At 39.5% G+C, this 23,592-nt stretch overlaps 1 protein-coding gene across 3 annotated transcripts in view; it reads left to right on the forward strand.

The window, feature by feature from the left end:
- The window catches only part of TMEM245 (transmembrane protein 245), a 107,570-nt gene that overhangs the window by 55,378 nt on the left and 28,600 nt on the right, over window positions 1-23,592 (forward strand). For 2 of the 3 annotated variants that reach the window (XM_032635914.1, XM_032635913.1), the window contains exons 10-13: window positions 8,409-8,507; window positions 10,901-11,032; window positions 14,968-15,090; window positions 15,219-15,364. In XM_032635914.1, the coding sequence (XP_032491805.1) occupies window positions 8,409-8,507; window positions 10,901-11,032; window positions 14,968-15,090; window positions 15,219-15,364 (500 nt within the window). The remainder of the gene's footprint in view (window positions 1-8,408; window positions 8,508-10,900; window positions 11,033-14,967; window positions 15,091-15,218; window positions 15,365-23,592) is intronic. The other variant, XM_032635915.1, reaches the window with a different exon arrangement.

Here is a 23,592-nt window from a genome sequence, read left to right on the forward strand (position 1 = left end):
GCTGAACCTTGAAAACATTAGGCTGTGTAAAGGAAGCGGTCATAAAAGACCACGTCCATTTATATAAAATGTGTGGAAGAGGCATATCTACAGAAACAAAGTAGAGTAGTGGTTTTCAGGGGTAGGGGGATTGGGGAGAAATGGGGGATTGATTACTAATGAGTATGGAGTTTTCTTTTGGGGGGATGAATATGTTCCAAAATTGATTTTGGTAATCGTTGCATAACTGTGAATGTACTAAAAAACTGTTGAGTTACACTCTTAAATGGGTGAATTGGAGGACCTTCAAGATGGTGGAGGAGGAAGACGTGGAGGTCCCCTTCCTCTCCACAAATACATGAAAAATACATATACATGTGGAACAACTCCTACAGGACACATACTGAATGCTGGCAGAAGACCTCAGACTTCCCAAAAGACAAGAAAATCCCCACGTACCTGGCCGTGTGGCTGACAGGGTCTTGGTGCCCTGGCTAGGTGTTGGGCCTGAGCTTCTGAGGTCGGAGAGCCGAGTTTAGGACATTGGACCACCAGAGACCTCCCTGTACCATGTAATATCAATCGGTGAGAGCTCTCCCAGAGATCTCTGTCTCAATGGTGAGACCCAGCTCCACGCAATGGCCAGCAAGCTCCAGTGCTGGATGCCCCATGCCAAACAACTAGCAAGACAGGAGCAACCCCACCCATTAGCAGAGAGGCTGACTAAAATCATACTAAGTTCACAACACCCCAAAACACAGCACTAGATGTGGCCCTGCCCACCAGAAAGACAAAATCAAGCCCCATCCACCAGAACACAGGCACCAGTCCCCTCCACCAGGAAGCTTACACAAGCCACTGAACGAACTTCACCCACTGGGGGCAGACACCAAAAACAACGGGAACTACGAACCTGCAGCCTGTAAAAAGGAGACCCCAAACACAGTAAGTTAAACAAAATGAGAAGACAGAGAAATATGCAGCAGATGAAGGAGCAAAGTAAAAACCCACCAGACCAAACAAATGAAGAGGAAATAGGCAGTCTACCTGAAAAAGAATTCAGAGTAATGATAGTAAAGATTATCCAAAATCTTGGAAATAGAAAGAAGAAAATACAAGAAACGTTTAACAAGGACCTAGAAGAACTAAAGAGCAAACAAACAATGATGAACAACACAATAAATGAAATTAAAAATTATCTAGAAGGAATCAATAGCAGAATAACTGAGGCAGAAGAACGGATAAGTGACCTGGAAGGTAAAATAGTGGAAATGACTACCGCAGAGCAGAATAAAGAAAAAAGAATGAAAAGAATTGAGGTCAGTCTCAGAGACCTCTGGGACAAAATTAAACACACCAACATTAGAATTATAGGGGTCCCAGAAGAAGAAGAGAAAAAGAAAGGGTCTGAGAAAATACTTGAAGAGATTATAGTCGAAAACTTCCCTAACATGGGGAAGGAAATAGTCAAGAAAGTCCAAAAAGCACAGAGAGTCCCATACAGGATAAATCCATGGAGAAACATGCCAAGACACGTATTAATCAAACTATCAAAAATTAAATACAAAGAAAAAATATTAAAAGCAGCAAGGGAAAAGCAACAAATAACATGCAAGGGGATCCCCATAAGGTTAACAACTGATCTTTCAGCAGAAACTCTGTAAACCAGAAGGGAGTGGCAGGACATATTTAAAGTGATGAAAGGGAAAAACTTACAACCAAGATTACTCTACCCAGCAAGGATCTCATTCAGATTCGATGGAGAAATTAAAACCTTTATACAGACAAGCAAAAGTTAAGAGAATTCAGCGACACCAAACTAGCTTTACAACAAATGCTGAAGGAACTTCTCTAGGCAGGAAACACAAGAGAAGGAAAAGACCTACAAAAACAAACCCAAAACAATTAAGAAAATGGGAATAGGAACATACATATCGATAATTATCTTAAATGTAGATGGATTAAATGCTCCAACCAAAAGACATAGACTGGCTGAATGGATACAAAAACAAGACCCGTATATATCCTGTCTACAAGAGACCCACTTCAGACCTAGGGACACATACAGACTGAAAATGCGGGGATGGGAAAAGATATTCCATGCAAATGGAAATCGAAAGAAAGCTGGAATAGCAATTCTCGTATCAGAAAAAATAGACTTTAAAATAAAGACTATTACAAGAGACAAAGGACACTACATAATGATCAAGGGATCAATCCAAGAAGATATAACAATTGTAAATATTTATGCACCCAACATAGGAGCACCTCAATACTTAAGGCAAAGGCTAACAGCCTTAAAGGGGAAATTGACAGTAACAGAATCATAGTAGGGGACTTTAACACCCCACTTTCACCAATGGACAGATCATCCAAAATGAAAATAAATAAGGAAACACAAGCTTTAAATGACACATTAAACAAGATGGACTTAATTGATATTTATAGGACATTCCATTCAAAAACAACAGAATACACTTTTTTTTTAAACGTCTTTATTGGAGTATAATTGATTTACAATGATGTGTTAGTTTCTGCTTTATAACAAAGTGAATCAGTTATACATATACATATGTCCCCATGTCTCTTCCCTCTTGCTTCTCCCGCCCTCACACACTCCCAATCCCAGCCCTCTACATGGTCACAAAGCACCGAGCTGATCTCCCTGTCCTATGCGTCTGCTTTCCACTAGCTATCTATTTTACGTTTGGTAGTGTATATATTTCCATGCCACTCTCTCACTTTGTCCCAGCTTACCCTTCCCCCTCCGCATATCCTCAAGTCCATTCTCTAGTAAGTCTACATCTTTATTCCCGTTTTGCCCCTAGGTTCTTCGTGAACATTTTTTTTTTTTTTTAGATTCCATGTATATGTGTTAGCATACAGTATTTGTTTTTCTCTTTCTGATTTACTTCACCCTGAATGACAGTCTCTAGGTCCATCCACCTCACTACAAATAACTCAGTTTCATTTCTTTTTATGGCTGAGTAATATTCCATTGTATATATGTGCCACATCTTCTTTATCCATGCATCTGTTGATGGACTCTTAGGTTGCTTCCATGTCCTGGCTGTTATAAATAGAGCTGCAGTGAACATTTTGGTACATGACTCTTTCTGAATTATGGTTTTCTCAGGGTATATGCCCAGTAGTGGGATTGCTGGGTCGTATGGTAGTTCTATTTTTAGTTTCTTAAGGAACCTCCATACTGTTCTCCCTAGTGGCTGTATCAATTTACATTCCCACCAACAGTGCAAGAGGGTTCCCTTTTCTCCACACCCCCTCCAACATTTATTGTTTGTAGATTTTTTGATGGTGGCCATTCTGACTGGTGTGAGACGATACCTCATTGTAGTTTTGTTTGTTTGTTTTTGCAGTACGCGGGCCTTTCACTGTTGTGGCCTCTCCTGTTGTGGAGCACAGGCTCCGGACGTGCAGGCTCAGTGGCCAGGGCTCACTGGCCCAGCCGCTCCACGGCACGTGGGATCTTCCTGGTCCGGGGCACGAACCCATGTCCCCTGCATTGGCAGGCAGACTCTTAACCACTGCGCCACCAGGGAAGCCCCTCATTGTAGTTTTGATTTGCATTTCTCTAATGATTAATGATGTTGAGCATTCTTTCATGTGCTAGTGGGCATTCTGTATATCTTCTTTGGAGAAATGTCTGTTTAGGTCTTCTGCCCATTTTTGGATTGGGTTGTTTGTTTTTTTTTGATATTGAGCTGCCTGAACTGCTTGTAAATTTTGGAGATTAATCTTTTGTCAGTTGCTTCCTTTGCAAATATTTTCTCCCATTCTGAGCGTTGTCTTTGGTCTTGTTTATGGTTTCCTTTGCTGTGCAAAAGTTTTTAAGTTTCATTAGGTCCCATTTGTTTATTTTTGCTTTTATTTCCATTTCTCTAGGAGGTGGGTCAGAACGGATCTTGCTGTGATTTATGTCATAGAGTGTTCTGCCTATGTTTTCCTCTAAGAGTTTGATGGTGTCTGGCCTTACATTTAGGTCTTTAATCCATTTTGAGTTTATTTTTGTGTATGGTGTTAGGCAGTGTTGTAATTTCATTCTTTTACATGTAGCTGTCCAGTTTTCCTAGCACCACATATTGAAGAGGCTGTCTTTTCTCCACTGTATTTTCTTGCCTCCTTTATCAAAGGTAAGGTGATCATATGTGCATGGGTTTATCTCTGGGCTTTCTATCCTGTTCTATTGATCTATATTTCTGTTTCTGTGCCAGTAGCATACTGTCTTGATTACGGTAGCTTTGTAGTATAGTCTGAAGTCAGGGAGCCTGATTCCTCCAGCTCCGTTTTTCATTCTCAAGATTGCCTTGGCTATTCGGGGTCTTTTGTGTTTCCATACAAATTGTGAAATTTTTTGTTCTAGTTCTGTGAAAAATGCCAGTGGTAGTTTGATAGGGATTGCATTGAATCTGTAGATTGCTTTGGGTAATAAGAGTCATTTTCACAATGTTGATTTTTCCAATCCAAGAACATGGTATATCTCTCCATCTATTTATATTATCTTTAATTTTTTTCATCAGAGTCTGATAACTTTCTGCATACAGGTCTTTTGTCTCCTTAGGTAGGTTTATTCCTAGATATTTTATTCTTTTTGTTGCAATGGTAAATGGGAGTGTTTTCTTAATTTCACTTTCAAATTTTTCATCATTAGTGTTCTTAAGTGCTCATGGAACATTCTCCAGGATAGATCATATCTTGGGTCAGAAATCAAGCCTTGGTGAATTTAAGAAAATTGAAATCATATCCAGTATCTTTTCTGACCACAATGCTATGAGACTAGACATTGATTACAGGAAAAAAACTGTAAAAAATACAAACACTTGGAGGCTAAACAAGACGCTACTAAATAACCAAGAGATCACTGAAAAAAAGAGGAAATAAAAAAATACCTAGAAACAAATGACAATGAAAACATGACGACCCAAAGCCAATGGGATGCAGCGAAAGCAGTTCTAAGAGGGGAGTTCATAGCAATACAATCCTACCTCAAGAAACAAATCTCAAGTAAACAACCTAAGCTTATACCTAAAGCATTAGCGAAAGAAGAACAAAACTCAGTGTTAGCAGAAGGAAAGAAATTATAAAGATCAGATCAGAAATAAATGAAAAAGAAATGAAGAAAACAATAGCAAAGATGAATAAAACTAAAGGCTGGTTCTTTGAGAAGATAAACAAAATTGATAAACCATTAGCGGGACTCATCAAGAAAAAAATGAAGACTCAGATCAACAGAATTAGAAATGAAAAAGGAGAAGTAACAGCTGTACTGCAGAAATAAAAAGGATCATGAGAGATTACTACAAGCAACTGTATGCCAATAAAATAGACAACCTGGAAGAAATGGACAAATTCTTAGAAAAGCACAACCTTCCGAGACTGAACCAGGAAGAAATAGAAAATATAAACAGACCAAGCACAAGCACTGAAATTGAGACTGTGATTAAAAATCTTCCAACAAACAAAAGCCCAGGACCATATGGCTTCACAGGCAAATTCTATCAAACATTTATAGACGAGCTAACACCTCTCCTTCTCAAAACTCTTCCAAAATATAGCAGAGGGCGGAACACTCCCAAACTCATTCTATGAGGCCACCATCACCCAGATACCAAAAACAGACAAAGGTGTCACAAAAAAAGAAAACTACTGGCCAATATCACTGATGAACATAGATGCAAAAATTCTCAACAAAATATTTGCAAACAGAATCCAACAGCACATTAAAAGGACCGTCTACCGTGATCAAGTGGAGTTAATCCCAGGAATGCAAGGATTATTCATTATACACAAATCAATCAACGTGATACACCATATTAACAAATTGAAGAATAAAAAATGATAATAAAAAATGATAATTTCACAGATGCAGAAAAAGCTTTCGACAAAATTCAACACCCATTTGTGATAAAAACTCTCCCGAAAGTAGGCATAGAGGGAACCTACCTAAACATAATAAAAGCCATATATGACAAACCCACAGCCAACATCGTTCTCAGTGGTGAAGAACTGAAACCACTTCCTCTAAGATCAGGAACTAGTCAAGGTTGCCACTCTTACTGCTGTTATTGAATGTAATTTTGGAAGTTTTAGACACAGCAGTCAGAGAAGGAAAAGAAATAAAAGAAATCCAAATAGGAAAAGAAGAAGTAAAACTGACATTGTTTGCAGATGACAGGATACTATACGTAGAGAATTCTAAGGATGCTACCAGAAAACTACTAGAGCTAAACAATGAATTTGGTAAAATAGCAGTATTCATGTACAGAAATCCCTTGCATTCCTATACACTAATGATGAAAAATATGAAAGAGAAATTAAGGAAACACTCCCATTTACCATTGTAACAAAAAGAATAAAATACCTAGGAATCTACCTAAGGAGGCAAAAGACCTGTATGCAGAGAACTGTAAGACACTGATGAAAGAAATTAAAGATGATACAAACAGATGGAGAGATGTACCATGTACATGATTGGAAGAATCAACATTGTGAAAATGACAGTGCTACCCAGAGCAATCTACAGATTCAACGCAATCCCTATCAGACTACCAATGGCATTTTTCACAGAACTAGAGCAAAAAATTGCACAATTTGTATGGAAATGCAAAAGACCCCGAATAGCCAAAGCAATGTTGAGAAAGAAAAATTGGAGCTGGAGGAATCAGGCTTCCTGACTTCAGACTGTACTACAAAGCTGCGGTAATCAAGACATTATGGTACTGGCACAAAAACAGAAATATAGATCAATGGAACAGGATAGAAAGCCCAGAGATAAACCCATGTACATATGGTCACCTTATCTTTTTCTTTTTTTAAATTTATTTATTTTTTATTTTTATTTTTGGCTGCGTTGGGTCTTTGTTGCTGTGCATGGGTTTTCTCTTGTTGCGGCGAGTGGGGGCTACTCTTCATTGCTGTGCGTGGGCTTCTCATTGCGGTGGCTTCTCTTGTTGCAGAGTACGGGCTCTAGGCCTGTGTCATACAACATCCTCGCTTTAACTATCCATTGTACTTGTATTCTCTTTTTAAAATTTGTATCTAGAGATACTGCCCTGATACAGCAAGAGAATAAGTAATGAGCGCATTTCCTGTGTCCCTTCTCTGATGACAAGAATGAAGAAGGCGACAGCCAGTGCACAAACGTGTCAGGCACTGTTCTAAATCCTGGCGAAAAGCAGTAAACCAGAAAGAGTTACAGCTCTCCTAGAGCCTTACATTCCGGGTGAAAGGAGACAAGCATTAAATGTGCAAACAAAAGTTTCAGATCTGAAAGTGCTGTGACCAGAGTAAACAGAGTGATGTCGTAGAGAGTAACTCCAAGTGATGCTTTAGCTAGAATGGCCAGAGAATGCCTCTGAGAAGGTAATGTTTTCACTAAGACTTGAGTGGTGAGAAGGAGGCAGTTTATGAAGGTCTTCGAAAAGAATGTTTCAAGTTGAGGGCATAGAAAATTCAGAGGCCCTGAGATGGGAAGGAGCTTGAATGAGGGAAAGAAAGGTCACTGTGGCTGGAATAGGGGATGTGGTGATGAGACAAGCCTTTAGGTCATAAAGAACTTGGGATTTTAATTTAGCTACAGAGGACTTTAAAACAGGGATATGGCCAGGTTTAGGATATTGAAAGCTCATCTTGGCTGCTTTATGGAGGAGTGGGCAAGAATGAAGAAGGCAGGGAGACCAATTGAAAGATTATTCTGATAGTCCACGTGAGATGTTGACGAGTTGGACTAAGATCGTAGCAGTGGGAATTGAGAGAAATTGTCATGTTTGGGATATGTTTTTGAGGTTGTCTTGACATGAATTGCTCATGGATTGGTTATGGAGTGCAAGGGAAGGAAGTTTTTGGTTTGTCCAACTAGAAGGATAGCTGTACATTTAGATAAAAAGAATTGGAGGTGGTAGTGGGGTGTAGGTGTTGCATGTAGATTGGTAATTCTGTTTCAGGGCATATTAAATACCTTAAGTAGACATACAATCAGACATACATAGCTGGAGCTCAAGGGAGAGATCTGGGCTGTAGATGGAAGCTTGAATATGAGATAGTACCCATGTGATTGGTAGAGATGAACTGTATTAGTTTTGGTAGGGCTGCCATAACAAAGTACCATGAACTTTGTGCTTCAACAACATAAATTAATTTTCTCACAATTCTAGAGGCTACAGGTCCAAGATCAAGGAGTCGAGACCTAAGAATAAAGGAAAGAAAAAAGAAGCAAAAAGGTGGGAGAGAGGAAATTTACTGGGGATATTGAGGAGTAGAGTTTTAGAAAAGAACCTAATGTGGTTAGAGGCAATTAAATAGGCTAGAACATTTTAGTTTGATTTGGTACAAATATAAAGACCCAGCATGTATTAATTTTACTGAATTGTTGCCTGAAATATTAAACCAGATTATATCTGTATTTCTTCTAGCTGCATAAAATTCTTGGAGATAAGGTGAACAATACTGCCGTAATTGAAAAGCAAGTGCTAGAACTTTGGGACAGGCTGTATCATTCTTGGTTTGTAAAGGTAAGTTATTTTAGCTAAGGATTTCAGTTGTAAACTAATAGTGTCCTTTTATTTTATGGACTCATTGACCAGGTAGGATTGTGTTAACATTGGGGTTTTATTTATTGACATTTTTAAGCTGCAAGTTCTTTTTTTTTTTTTCTTTGTGGTACTCGGGCCTCTCACTATTGTGGCCTCTCCCATTGTGGAGCAGAGGCTCCGGACGCGCAGGCTCAACGGCCATGGCTCACGGGCCCAGCCGCTCCACGGCATGTGGGATCCTTCCGGACCGGGGCACGAACCCGTGTCCCCTGCATTGGCAGGCGGACTCTCAACCACTGCGCCACCAGGGATGCCCAAGCTGCAGGTTCTTAAACCTCAGGTCACTAAAAGTCAGCTTGAATTGATGATTAGTTTCCATGGCAGAACCTACCAGTCTCTGGTGTATCAGTATTCCATCCTCTGTTCATTACCATCAACAGCATCCCATCCTCTAGACCAGATTTGTACAGTAGAAATGTAATGAATGCAAGTCATACATGTAATGTTGATTTTTCTAGTGGCCACATTTAAAGAAAAACTAGGACAGGTGAAATTAATCTTAATAATGTATTTTACTTAACCCAGTATACTGAATATATGTCATTTCCATATGGAATGAATAAAAAAATTTAATGAGGTTTTATATATATATATATATATATATATATATATATATAATTTTTTCCATTTTTGGATTAGCCACATTTTAGGTACTCAGTAGCCATATGTGGGTAGTGGCTACTATTTGGGACAATACAGCTTCAGACTAAGAACTTTTCTCTTTGAGGAAGTGAAAATAGATCCAAAAGTTTGGAGAGATTTATTTTATTTTAAATAAACCTTTAATGCTACTTGTGCTGATGTACTCCAATTTCAGATTTTATGACGAAAAATAGTATCATTTTTCATTAAATATAAAAATGATGGTTTGAAAGCAGCTAGTTGTGCCAGGCTGTTCTATACACTGCATTGGCAAGGCCTGTGGGCCATTAGGAGCTGTGCTGTGGAAGATGCCCATCCAGGGGAAGGAGATAGAGTGGGGCAGAGTTCGTGGTTAGTTTTTCCCTGGGTTGATCTAAACAGAAGAGAAACATAAATAAATCTCTTAACTTGGGGTTTGTGGGTAGGAGGGCTTGATTTAAATTTGAATTTGTTGCTCAGTGACCTGTTTGGCATTGTGTACTCCTGCCCCAGGAGGAGTCGAAGGAACAGTGATGGTTTTTGTGGCTTTCCAAAACTGGGAGTTAAAACTAACTGGGCGGGCTTCCCTGGTGGCACAGTGGTTGAGAGTCCGCCTGCCGATGCAGGGGACACGGGTTCGTGTCCCGGTCCGGGAAGATCCCACATGCCGCGGAGCAGCTGGGCCCGTGAGCCATGGCTGCTGAGCCTGCGCGTCCGGAGCCTGTGCCCCGCAATGGGAGAGGCCACAACAGTGAGAGGCCCGCGTACCGCAAAAAAAAAAAAACTAACTGGGGGATCTCTGGCTAGATACCTGCTGAAGAGCCAGACTATTGGAAAGTTGTATCCACTTCTTCTACTGACTCTGGGGCTTCTGCTTACAGACAAACAGCTTTTACTGTTCCTCACCCGCTTTGAGCTTCACTTATGGTCCAGGGTGGTCAGTGTTTTAAAAGCATAGATTTGTAAGTGGGTAAGTGCATTGTTTTCTTTACCTGTTTTACTAGGATCTAATGTCTTCATTGCATAATGAAGGCAGGCATCACAGTGCTGTTTGAAAAAAGTGCGAGAATGGAAACACAAGAATGTTAAGAATCTACTTCTATTTCTAAATTTTAACCTTACCAGTCACTTTGTTTATACATCACATCACTCTTTCAAATCTGTTATTCCTGCATTTCTGCCAGTGTAATTCTCTTCCAGATAGACAAGTTAGATTCCCCCCCGACCCTTGTTTTCCCCTGTTTTATTGAGATATGATTGACATATAACATTGTATTGGTTTTAGCTGTACTTTTTCATATTTCCCCTCTGCTTCCTTTAGCGTGTATGGAGGAGTAATAAGAGAGATGAGCAAAGGAGGAAAAAAGCAAAACTGGGAGACCAAGAGGAAGGTTAGAGGGGCTAAAAGGGAAAAATAAGATGAAAGTATATGCTGCGTTCCTGTTCAGTTGAACATACTTAGAAGGGAAGCTTTTAAGCTAGGCTGAGACACAGTAACTAGAATATAAACAGAAAAATATATTTCAGGTCTTTCGGTGGAGTTCTTTGTTGATTCTTAAATAATAAAAAGTTTTTCACCTTTGTGCACTTACTAAATTGCTCAAGTGGACCTAAAACAAGATAGGCTATTTATACCTCCTATTCTTTAGGTTAAGATGGAGATTTCATGTCTGAACTGTTCTATTCCATAGAATGTAACTCACTCTGGAAGGCTCAAAGGACACAAGATGCACATAAGTCGTCAGAATAGCTGGCTGGGAGACATTCTGGACTGGCAGGATATCGCTTCCTTTGTCCATGAGAACATTGAGACATTTCTTTCGGTAAGAAATAGTATTTATAGTTAAACTGGACTTAGGTACAAAAACAGAGACTCTAATTCCCAGTTTTCTTCACACACTGAAATACCTTTCGGTACCCTGTTTTTAATGCCATGACATTTACAGTTTGGAGAGTTCGAAATGCACTAGAAAGATGTCCAAAAGCCTTAGGCCTCTGATGTAACTCCCTGATGCCTCCTCTGTGGTTGAAGAGTAACCAAGAGATGCTGACTCAGGTAGCACACATAATGCTGTGGCTCTCAGATTCTGAGATGGTATCCTTGTCCCCTAGGCTGACCAGAATGTCCCCAGTTGGACCACTATAGAGAGGGAGCCACCTTTGGTGGGTGAAGCCCTTTGGCAGATGGAAATATGGTTCCAGTCACATTAGAGAGACTGGATGTTTAAAGGCTTCGCTTATTATCATCCCACCTGTCCTTCCCTCATGCACCACCCACCTCTGCCTTGTTTACCAAAGGATCAAAGGCAGCAAGGAACAGCTTGCCGTGTTGCCAAGTTTCAGCGACTATTCTTCATTCCATAGCCTACTTTGTGAGGTATCTTGGTCTGTGGCTTTCCACAGAGATGAGAAGACTTCTCTTGTGAATAAACTTGTAATTCTCATCATGTTAATAAAAGTGGAGGTTTGCTGTGCTAGTTATTTTTAAAATTTAATTTTTATCAAAACAATAGATGACCATAGCTTAAAGGTCAACAATGTTTTAAGGTTTTTAATAAACAATAGCAGTGCCCCTGCTCTGTGCTTCCCCACTTCAGTCTCATTCTCCAAAATGAGCTCTCAATTCTTTTAGCTTTCTCTGTGTATTTACCTCTAAATTTCTTAAATAATGTTTATGCTGCTCTTTCTTGGTTTTACAATATTATCTTTTGGCTTCCTAACATGGAAGATGAAGATACAAGTCCCTCAGTGCTTCCTTACAGCTCCCTTGGGGTTTTCTTACAACTCCTTTGGTCCCTTCACCCAGTCCCTTCACCCATCCCTGCACTCACATTTTCCCTTTCTCCCAATCGCCTAATGTAGCTACAACAGTTTGAAATTACATCTAGAAATTCATGTCCTTCAATTCTAAGAATGTTGTTTTTGATAATCCCTTCCCTCTGTTTTCTGTAGTCCAGTGGCTCTCAGATTTTGGTGTGAGGACTCCAAAGAGCTTTTGCTGATGTAGGTTCTATTGATACTTATTGTATTAGCAGTTAAAACTGTGAACTTTAGGGCTTCCCTGGTGGCGCAGTGGTTGAGAGTCCGCCTGCCGACGCAGGGGACACGGGTTCGTGCCGCGGTCCGGGAAGATCCCACATGCCGCGGAGCAGCTGGGCCCGTGAGTCATGGCCGCTGAGCCTGCGCGTCCGGAGCCTGCGCATCCGGAGCCTGTGCTCTGCAATGGGAGAGGCCACAACAGTGAGAGGCCCGCATACCGCAAAAAAACAACAACAACAAAAAAAAAAACTGAGAACTTTAAAAACATTTATCAATTCACTAAAAAATAACGTTACTTGTTGACATGAAGGGCATGCTCGTTATGTCTGAACAATAACCATTTTCCAAAACAAAAAAAATGATTTAGTGTGAAGAGTGGCTTTCTTTACATTTTTGCAAACCTGTTTAATTTTGCAAACCTCATGTTTGTTTCTGCATTCAGTCTGTTGGAATATGTTGTTTTGGTTGAAGTATATGAAGAAATCTAGCCTCACACAGATATGTAGCTGGAAAAGAGGGTAGTCTTTTAATAACCTTTTCAGATCATCGTGACTATTCTTTGATACTACACCAAAACTCAACAAATGGTATTTCTTAAAGGTTAGTTGCAATGTAGAATTTGAAACCGTATCAGTGAACTTTTTCTTCTCTCCTATATTAAGGTCCCTTGATCTATCTTGGCTGGGAATGGATCTTCTACCCTTACATGATTTTGTAATGTGCACTGGTCATTTGGAATATTGGTTCACTAATATCTAATTCTAAATATTGACACGTTTTGTTATACAGTATTAAAAAAAGTTACATTCTTTAATATCACCACCTATCTCATCAGAACAAATTTTAAGAAACTGTCAAGGTCAGCCCTTGATTGAACTTTTTGGTTTTATAATACCCAGCATCTCTTTCTTCTTTTCTGAACCTTTCTTCCTAATCCCTTTGAGTACATAGAAAAGTTACTGGATTGTTAGTGACTACCAGTCTACAGTTAATGTATTCAGTTAATTTCTTAAGAATTACCACAGAGTATTTCCTATCAGTATGACCCAGAAACTATTTAAAAAATTTTTTTGATAAAAATTCCAAAGTGACTGAATTCCCCAAAAGAATGTTTGTAAAAATCACAAGTAAGGGCATTGTTGGTTTGTTTCTTAGAATCAGTGGCAGTATTCATTCATTCTTTATCCCGTAAGGTCAAACAGTCAATCATGCATATTTTTGTAGGCATCATGAAGCATTTTCAAGATTTTATGTAAGGAGCTATTGTAAATGAAACTAGCCTGCCAAAGTCCTCTTATGAAGGCTGAGCTGAGGTTTGCAAGAAATGCTGAGGACAACAAAATATGCCTTTATAAATGGTACATTTGAGGTAGGAAAGGAATGGATAGGCCTTTCATGGAAGAGATGGTATAACTTGAGCATATGACAAAAAACAGAACTTCTCTTTTGGAAAGGGCAGCAAAATAAAACCAGCCATTAGGAGTTCTGGTCCTAGCTCTAGTTCTGCTTATTAGCTTCATGCGCTTGGGCAAGTTTTTAAAAATCTCTGAGCTTCGGTTTGTATATCTGTAAAATAAAGATGATATCATCTACATTGCTTCCCGCGCTGCATTGCTGTGAGGTTTATGCGAGCATTTTGAAAACTATAATGGAAGGTGTTTTTCTGATCATCTTGCTTCCTTGTTTTTCATTAAGAGGAAGGATAGTCCTCTTGGGGAGAATAATAGAACAGACATTATCATATGGGACTTTAAGTTCATGAAGAGATAGGAAATATCTATAACACACCTACGTGAAAATACGTAGGTGTGTTATAGATATTATACATCTTCTTTCAGTAATATTTAACATGTATTAACATCTGGTTCTAGTGAATTTGCAGGTGATGGATCAGATGAACTCAGCTTCATATAGGGTCATTATCTATCTGAGGAAAGGTTTTTAGCTGCAGAGCTCTGACCCCATCTGTTTATTTCTTTTATTGTGACTTTAGTGAAGTCATTGAAGTGACGCTTTTGTGTTTGTTGTTGGTTCTAAGTTGAAGATGGCAAGTCCATGGGGGAGGTATAGCTAATCAGACTAATGTTAGAATTTCTTGGCCTGTGCTTGTGGTCCTACAAGCTACATACAACTACAGGTTGCATTCTGGCATATTCTTCTGTAGGTATTTTTTCTATGCGTGCCATTTCATAGTTATAATCATGCTATAAATAAGCTTTTTTGTCCTGTTCTTTATTTTTTTTTTTGCGATACTCGGGCCTCTCACTGTTGCGGCCTCTCCCGTTGCGGAGCACAGGCTCCGGATGTGCAGGCTCAGCGGCCATGGCTTGCGGGCCCAGCTGCTCCGTGGCATGTGGGATCTTCCTGGACCGGGGCATGAACCCGTGTCCCCTGCATCGGCAGGCGGACTCTCAACCACTGCGCCACCAGGGAAGCCCTGTCCTGTTCTTTAAACTTAGCATTGTATCATAAAGTATTTTTCTGTGTTATAATAGCGATGTTTTAATGGCTGCCTGTTATTATTTGTAGTATATTCACCATAATTTACTTAACCATTTTCCTTACTAATCAACATTCAAATGTTTTCAGATAAAATAATACTCAGTTCTTGTTGTTTCAGTTTATGGTAGTAAAACACTCCATGAAGAGCACACTAGATAGCTGTAGAAACTTCTTTCCTGAGGACGAGTCCTAATATTTATCCTTCCCTCCTCGCCAGATCTTAGAGTCCCTGTGGATCGTTATGAGCCGGAATGTGAGCCTGCTCTTCACCACTGTCACCACGCTCCTGGCCATCCTCTTCTACAGCGGGACTGCCCTCCTCAACTTTGTTCTGTCTCTGGTATGTACACACAGATGAGTACGTGTCACACTCCTTCTGCAGTAAAGCATATTCTTGGTTCCATTTATGTTTCCTTCCTGTAGTTTCCAAATGTGATATTTTAGGAGGTACTGTCCTTTGTTTTGCAGATAATTTTCCTGACCACACTATTTTATCTGTTAAGTTCCAGTGATGAGTACTACAAGCCAGTGAAGTGGGTGATAAGCCTGACACCACTATCTCAGCCAGGTCCTTCTTCTAATATTATTGGCCAGTCTGTGGAAGAAGCTATCAGGTAGGGAAAAGATTTATGCTGTTCTTACTTCCTTCAGAAACTGCTCTCCATGAGAGGCCCATTTTTCTGTCTTGAGCCTTCGTGGTAACATTCAGTGCTAAGCTATTGGGGGACGCTGGTATTTTCAAATTTTTTTTTTTTTTTTGCGGTACGCGGGCCTCTCACTGTTGTGGCCTCTCCCATTGCGGAGCACAGGCTCCGGACACGCAGGCTCAGCAGCCATGGTTCACGGGCCCAGCCGCTCCACAGCATGTGGGATCTTCCTGGACCGGGGCACGAACCTGTGTCCCCTGCATCGGCAGGCGGACTCTCAACCACTGCGCCACCAGGGAAGCCCCTGGTATTTTCAGATTTTTAACATCTCCTTTGAGAGGATAATGTAAAACAGTTTTAATATCTTACTCTCAAGCCTGTGATGTACAAAGGTCTAATGGCCTGTCCCCAGGCCCTTGCTGCAGCTTCTAATCGTCACATAATTTGCTCGGGAGAAGCCCCTCCTGCACCCTGCACCACACATACACTTCAGCTTCTCTCAGAACCCTCCTTGTATTCTCGGGAATTCTAGCTTTGCTTGGGGAGGAGAGTAGGTGGCCTTCCTGTTTCTTCCTCTGTCGCTCTGCAGCCAGGCTGTGTCCTCTGCAGAGGGTAGTTTGGATACCGGAAATGCAAAATTTGGGGTTATTTCCAAGTCACGTGCTCTGTGTGTATTGCAGTTTCCAGCCAGAAATTTCCATCATGTCTTCTGGGGTCTATGTATTGCAGGCTTGATTTCTGAATGAGATGATTCTTCAGCTTTTATTCTTCATATCCTCTTTCCAAGTCACTGATGCCTTTTTCTTTTTCCTCTTCATCATGTCAGGTAGGGACAGGCCTTTTGCAGCCTTGTCTCAGCTCCTTCCCAAAACTTTGTCCCTCATTGCTCTAACTCATTAATAAGACTCTCCTTCATTTTGACTTCTTATGAATAGCTATTCAAATGAAATCCTCATGCTATCCATTAGAGCTCCTTTTTCTAATAAGCTGTTAGCGGCCTAAAGCCTCTCTTGAATAGTGACTCTTTGGCTGGCATTTCTGTTTCCACATACTTTTAAGAAAATGGTAATTTCTTGAAACTAGTCTGCCACAGAAATGTTGATTTGACCTGATAATTCTGTCTGACTGATTTTGGCTTATTTTTTCACTGTGTTCATGTAACAGCTGGTGAGGATACCACTTTGATCTTTGGAAAACCCTTGGTTACATTCAAATAGCATGCATGCACCTAAAATATATTTTCTCTGGAAACTTTGCTAGGTTTTCTGTTTTTTCCTCCTACTTTATTGGACAGTAGGTGGGATTAAAACCAAAAAAGCTCTTATCCCCTTTGGTGCTCCCAGGTATCCACATGGAGCCATCCATGTAAATATTCTGAGTTTGGGAGTATACTGTCTACTGCAACAGCTTTCAGGGTGAAGTTGTTTTCAGGAAAGATACTTGCTGGCTTTAGCATCCCTTCTAAGCCTATTTAACCATTGGTTTTCATCTTTATTAATCTATCAATAGATTAACTTTAATGTATCTAAGTGACATCTGTCTCAAAAAAGTTTATGCAAATACTTTACCAAAAAGGAAAAATAACTTTCTATCTTCCCAATAGGATAAAGCTATGGAATCAGCCATATCAAAGGCTGCCATAATCCTCTAGTCAGTGTGACTTAAGCCAAGTCTTACAGAAAAGTATCTAGCTTGTCCATAAAGAACTTCAAGAAAGATACTTCTTTTTCCTGAAGTAACCTTTACTAGCACAGCTGGCCATCCTCTAAATGTCTGTCATTGAGTCATTTTTTTTTATACCAAATATGCCACCTCCTTTGTTTTAAAGATTATTCTTTAATATCATGGTTCCTTGGAACTGGTAAGCAGAGCTGTGATTTGTACCTAAGTCCAGCTGATTGAGATCACACATTCTTCTGGTATACCATGATGCCTTCTTCCAGGAGATGGTTGGAACAAAAGATGATGAATTAAATTCGTGGTACTGTTAAGACTATTCACATGGACACATGAGGCTGGCAGCTAAAAATTTAGTTCTTTGCAGAGAAAGACAAATATCACATGATATCGCTTATACATAGAATCTAAAAAAAGGAAACAAATGAACTTATTTACAAAACAAATAGAAAACAAATTTATGGTTACCAAGGCTGGAGGGAGGGTTAAATTAGGAGCTTGGGGTTAATAAAATACACACACTACTGTATGTAAAATAGATAACAAGGGCCTACTGTATAGCACAGGGAACTATACTTAATATCTTGTAATAACCTATAATGGAAAAGAATGTAAAAAGGAATATATATATTCATATATATGTATAATTGAATCTTTGTATAACATTGTTATATATGTATAACTGTACACTTTACACCTGAAACTAACAGAACATTGTAAGTCAACTATATTTCAATAAAAATTTTAAAAATTAGGTCTTTGGTTCAGGAAGGAATTTGAGGTTAGAGAGTGTACAGTCATCTACATAGATATGAGGAAATATGTGTCTTTTCACAGGTTAGATTTGCTTTATCTTCTTGGGATTGTACACACTAATTATGTACTATAAGAATAGCCCATGTCTTGGTTCTAAAGTATACTCGTACAAAAACCATTCATTTTATCTTATTTTTTTTTAATTTGTTTTTAACTTTTTATTTTGTATTGGAGTATAGCCGATTAACAATGCTGTGATAGTTTCAGGTGCAGAGCAAAGGTTAATGTTTTTTTATTGTGGTAAAAGTCACATAGAGGATTTGTTTTTAATACAGAAAAAAAATTAACAACCAACACTACAATCCTAATTGTTCTCAAAATTGATAGATTTCTGTGAGTCTGAAAAATATGGTACAGACGAGATATAGGCTGGGCCATTCTTCTAACCACAGCTATATCAAGTTATATAAATTATAGATTGTAATTCAGGTTGATTTTTAGCAGCCTGAGTGCTTTTTATTTCTTTACTGGGTCAAATTCAAGGCTTAAAATATACAGTCATACATAGATACCTCTGAAGAACTTTCTCATATATGTAAGATAACAATGAGTTCTAGTTCTACAAGCTCCTGTCAGTTTTTTCATTCTTAAGGATTATGTTCAAGATGGAATATGTTTCTTCATGGAGAAAGATTTTAAGAGGGAAAATATTATACAAATGATCATGAAAATATTATCATAATGCCCTGAGACTGAAGTTCAGTGTGTAAATTATCAGTGATGTCAGGTTTTATAAGCATCAGTCATTAGTTGTCATCAATGTTGCAGTTAAGTGAATTATTAAACTCATTTTATATGATCCATTAATAAGTTAAAAGTGGAATTGAAATTGGGAGTTAACTGCATGTCCAGACAGTGAAAGTGTCTTTGTTCTTCAAGCTTTGCCTTCTGAAATATGTGGCTACTAGATAATCACTGTCTCATTGAATTTCTGAACCTTAGTTATTTTTCTCCGTTCTGAATGAGTATTCTTCTAAACCGAATACATTTGTGATTGGGTTTCCATTTCATGAATTTTTGAGTTAGTGGCATGCATCCGTTACCCCTAAACCATTTTCCTCCCCTTAGAGCATGTTGTGTCCTGAATGTTTGCATCACCCGCTTCTTCCCCGATGCTCCATTCTGCTTGCTCTGGTGGAGATATTGCACATCACTAAGTTGCATGTTGTCACGGCCTCAGTGCAATTTAGTGTGTGTGATATTTTCACATGAGTGCATGCACACGGGTAGGGCTCTTGCTTGTCGGATTACAGCTTTTCAGGGCCGGTGGGTGGGAGTCCTAGTGATGAATTTGATGGGAGAATGTATGTACTGTGAGATTTTCGGTGAACATGCTTCCCACCTCTACCCTCCAGTTTTGCAGAATTAAAAGTATTTGGGTTAAAAAAAAAAAATCAGCGTCGATCATTTAGTAAATCAGTATTTCCAGATTTTACTGGAAATATTAAATATTCATTAGAAAGAAATTCTTGTGGATTTAAGGTTATAAACATTATTTGTTTAAATTAAAATGTATAAGGAAGAGTTTAAAGCTGTAAGAAAATCTGTTTTCATTTATTTGAAGAGATCTCCTAACGCTGAAATAGAGAGGCAGAATCTCTTATGCATGTTTGGGAAAAGTAAAATTGGTAGAGTTCTTAAATAATAACCAAGTCAGTAAATATAATGCCTTTGTAACCTACTTGATTAAAGATCAGCTTAATAAGCTTAAACCTTTGCTTCAAGTTTCCAAGGGAAGTGACTTTTAAAAACTTTGTCTTGTATTTAGTTTCTCTTTGTGGTGCTTTAAAAATTGCCAAGTTCATTTTAATAAGGCTCATAATAGAACTAGTGTTGAGATACAAATGTTTGCTATTTGCGTATGTAATTGAAACAAGCTCTTGTTGATTTTTTTAATTAGCACTAGAGTAAGTATCCATGATCGGTAGGCACTGTCAAAGACACAAAACAATGTGTTAATTGAATAAAAATATTGAATTAGTATTTACTGCTGCCAAGGACTCCACACGATTTAATGTGATGCCACGGTCGTACGCTTGTGTGTGTGATTCACAGTTATTTCCAGTGGGGATAGAAGGCGTCTACGGGAGCAGCTCTCCCTGAGCCCCTCACCAGCACGCTAGGTCTGCGTGCACAGCGTGACCATTCCCCTCTGGAATGGAAATCCAGTGTCAACCAAGTTTCTGTACCTTTTACTGTGGAGCTGGGTCTCTGGGGTGGCTAGTGAATCAGGAAAGGGAGGGGGTTGTAATGAAGGGATCCCTGATTGGTCATTTTATACGTGGGGTCTCTGAACATGCCTGCCCTCTCCACTAGCTCACCTTGTACTTGAGGTGCACTGTGTGGCAGTGAGGGTAGACTACTGTTGTTCCCTGGGGAATGATAGTCTAATAGTCTTCCTGTCTGACCTTTAGAAAGAAAAGAGGGCAGAACCAGTGTAAGGAAATGTCAGGAGTAGGCAGAATTTGATTGTGGACTCTTTACTCTCCTTTTCTTTCTTTTCCCTTAGACTGTGCTTCCTACTTGTTTGTGGTCTAGGGCCCTGTGTACCCTGAGGGCACAGAGCTTCTTGACTATGGTTTTTCATTCTCCCCACCCATGTCCTTGCTTCAAGTCTCACTCCATTAAAAGCAAGTCATCTGATGAAATCCTGAGTTGGCTGGCTAGTTCTCTCTCACTCAGTTTGGAAAAGTAACACAAATACTCTTTCGGTCAGAAATGAGAGGGGGCTGAGAGCAGAAGTAAAAAATTTGTGAAAACAACAGTTTCATCTCAGAGTTTATAAAGGATAAACACAGAGCGCTGGTTAAGAATTAAAATTCTAACCAATCGTTTGAAGTCAATTTAGGTCTCTGGTACAGAGGAGTTAGATATGTAGTTGTGTAAACGAGGCAGGGACACACAAACCTTTATGTGTCATAATTATACAAGTATAATTACACTTAGACAAAAAGCTGATTGTGTATCAACTTGGAACTTTTATTCACAGAGAGGTATGCTTAGATGAGGCCTAACTGGATGGGATGCGCTATGGCCTGCCTTCCAGTAGAGGGGACCCCTGCCTTGTAACAGTCTCCATATGGCACGGGGCAGGGGAACATCTATAGGACTGTCTGACAGTGGAAGGTCTCTGAGTGAGGATGTGGCCTTGTTAGAAAGGGGGAGCCTCCAGCTCAGGGGTTGCTGTCAGTCTCATCCATTGAGCTAAATCAGGCCTGCTGAGCCAGATTAACTGAGCTACCGAAAGAGGGGAGGAAAAGAGCCTCCTGAGTCTTCTGAATTTGATTCTCTCCAACTGCTGAGTGCTGGGAAGGCCTGGAGATGTAGTTAGAGAACAACTGTTCTCAACTCCTTAGAAGGTGGAGCACATGCAGATATTCTTCCACTCAAAAGAAAAGATTGGGACTTCCCTGGTAGTCCAGTGGTAAAGAATCCGCCTTCCAGTGCAGGGAACTTGGGTTCAATCCCTGGTCAGGGAACTAAGATCCCACATGCTGCGGGGCAGCTAAGCTTGTGCGCCACAACTAGTGACCTCACACGCCTCAACGAGAGAGCCTGCGTGCCACAAGCTACAGAGCTCACATGCCCTGGAGCCCGTGTGCCACAACTAGAGAGAGAAAATCCCACACACCACAGCTAGAGAGATGCCCGTGCACCACAACGAAAGATCCCGCATGCCTCAGCCAAGACCCCGTGTTCCACAACTAAGACCCAACACAGCCAAATAAATAAATTAAATAAATAAATATTTTTAAAAAAAGATTGAGGTGGATAGTGGAGAAAGACTGTATGCTACATACATATGAGACTGGTGAACTTGATACCTGATCACAGTAGCTCCAATAATAGCCACTGTCATTGAGCACCAAGTGTGTGTCAGGTCAGTTACTGGGGACTCCAGATGTGTTGTCATTTAGCTTTTCATGAGCTGAATTGTTCTTTCTGCCTTACACCTTGAGGAGATGTGGTGTGATGTAGCAGGCAGTAACTTCTGGCTGGGTGTCCATAGACTATAGGTTTTCTCTGAATGGAGAGAGAAACACAGTTGCTAACGTTTCTTTAAAATGTTAAACAGATACCATATTACCCAGCATCTTCACTCTAAGGCATTTACTGAAAAGCAGTGAAAGCATATGACCAAAACTTGTGCTTAAATGTTCATAGCAGCATTATTCACAATAACCCCAAACTGGAAATAGCCCAAATGCCCATCAGCTGGTGAATGGATAAACAAATTGTGGTATATCCAGATAATGGAATACTACTCAGCAATTTAAAAGGAACAAACTACTGTGTGGATGAACCTCAAAAGCATTGTACTAGGTTAAAGAAACCAAACACCAAAAGCTGTGTAATGACAGTGGGAATGTACTTGACACTACTGAACTGTACACTTAAAAACGGTTAAATAGTAAGTTTCATGTTATGTATATTTTACCACATTGTTTTTCAAAAGGTACGTAATGTATGATTCTGTTAGTACAAAATTCTAGAAAAGGCAAAACTGTAGTGACAAAGCATATCTAGTGGCTGTCAGAGACCAGGGCTCAGGGAGGGATTCACTATAACATGGCATGAGGAAACTTTTTGGGAATGATGCTAACGTTCTATATTTTGATTCTGGTGGCAGTTATGCAACTGTATACATTTGTCAAAATCCACGGAATCATATGCTTAAAGTTGGTGAGTTTTATTGTTGGTAAATTGTAGTTCAATAAAACTTATGTAGAAGAAAGAGAGGAGAAAAAATGGCTAGGGATTTGAAGGAGTTAAAAAATTCTCGTAGTAAATTATTAGAAGATTTTTCTCTGCTTTCTAAAAAACTGTGTGCCAGATCATAAGGTAGGGGAAATATATTGTCTTTACTTCCCTCATTGGGATACATGAAAATGTTTAGTAACTGCGAACAATAGATAGTGCATTTAGGGTCTACAAAATTACTTAAAAGTTGCCTTAGTGAGAATATTACCAACAGTCAATATTCCCAGAGCTAGAAGGAGACTGTTTTCCTACGAGTGGTCCTTTTTGGATTGAGCTTTGCTTACTTGCCACCTAGAGGGGTGATTCAGTTGTGGTATTCCATTGCACTTTTTTTTTTTTTTTTTTTTTAGAATCAGTTAAGATTTATTGAATTCTTACTATGTCCAAGGTTTATGATAAATATTTTACTTTTTTTTCCACAGCTTTATTGGAGTATAATTGCTTTACAATGGTGTGTTAGTTTCTGCTTTATAACAGTGAATCAGTTATACATATACATATGTTCCCATATCTCTTCCCTCTTGGCGTCTCCCTCCCTCCCACCCTTCCTATCCCACCCCTCTAGGTGGTCACAAACCACCTAGCTGATCTCCCTGTGCTATGCGGCTGCTTCCCACTAGCTATCTATTTTACGTTTGGTAGTGTATATATGTCCATGCCACTCTCTCACTTTGTCACAGCTTACCCTTCCCCCTCCCCATATCCTCAAGTCCATGCTCTAGTAGGTCTGTGTCTTTATTCCCATCTTAACCCTAGGTTCTTCATGACATTTTTTTCCCCTTAGATTCCATATATATGTATTAGCATATGGTATTTGTCTTTCTCTTTCTGACTTACTTCACTCTGTATGACAGAGTCTAGGTCTATCCACCTCACTACAAGTAACTCAATTTCGTTTCTTTTTATGGCTGAGTAATATTCCATTGTATATATGTGCCACG

This window comes from Phocoena sinus, chromosome 6, assembly GCF_008692025.1.
Source record: "Phocoena sinus isolate mPhoSin1 chromosome 6, mPhoSin1.pri, whole genome shotgun sequence".
NCBI lineage: Eukaryota > Metazoa > Chordata > Mammalia > Artiodactyla > Phocoenidae > Phocoena > Phocoena sinus.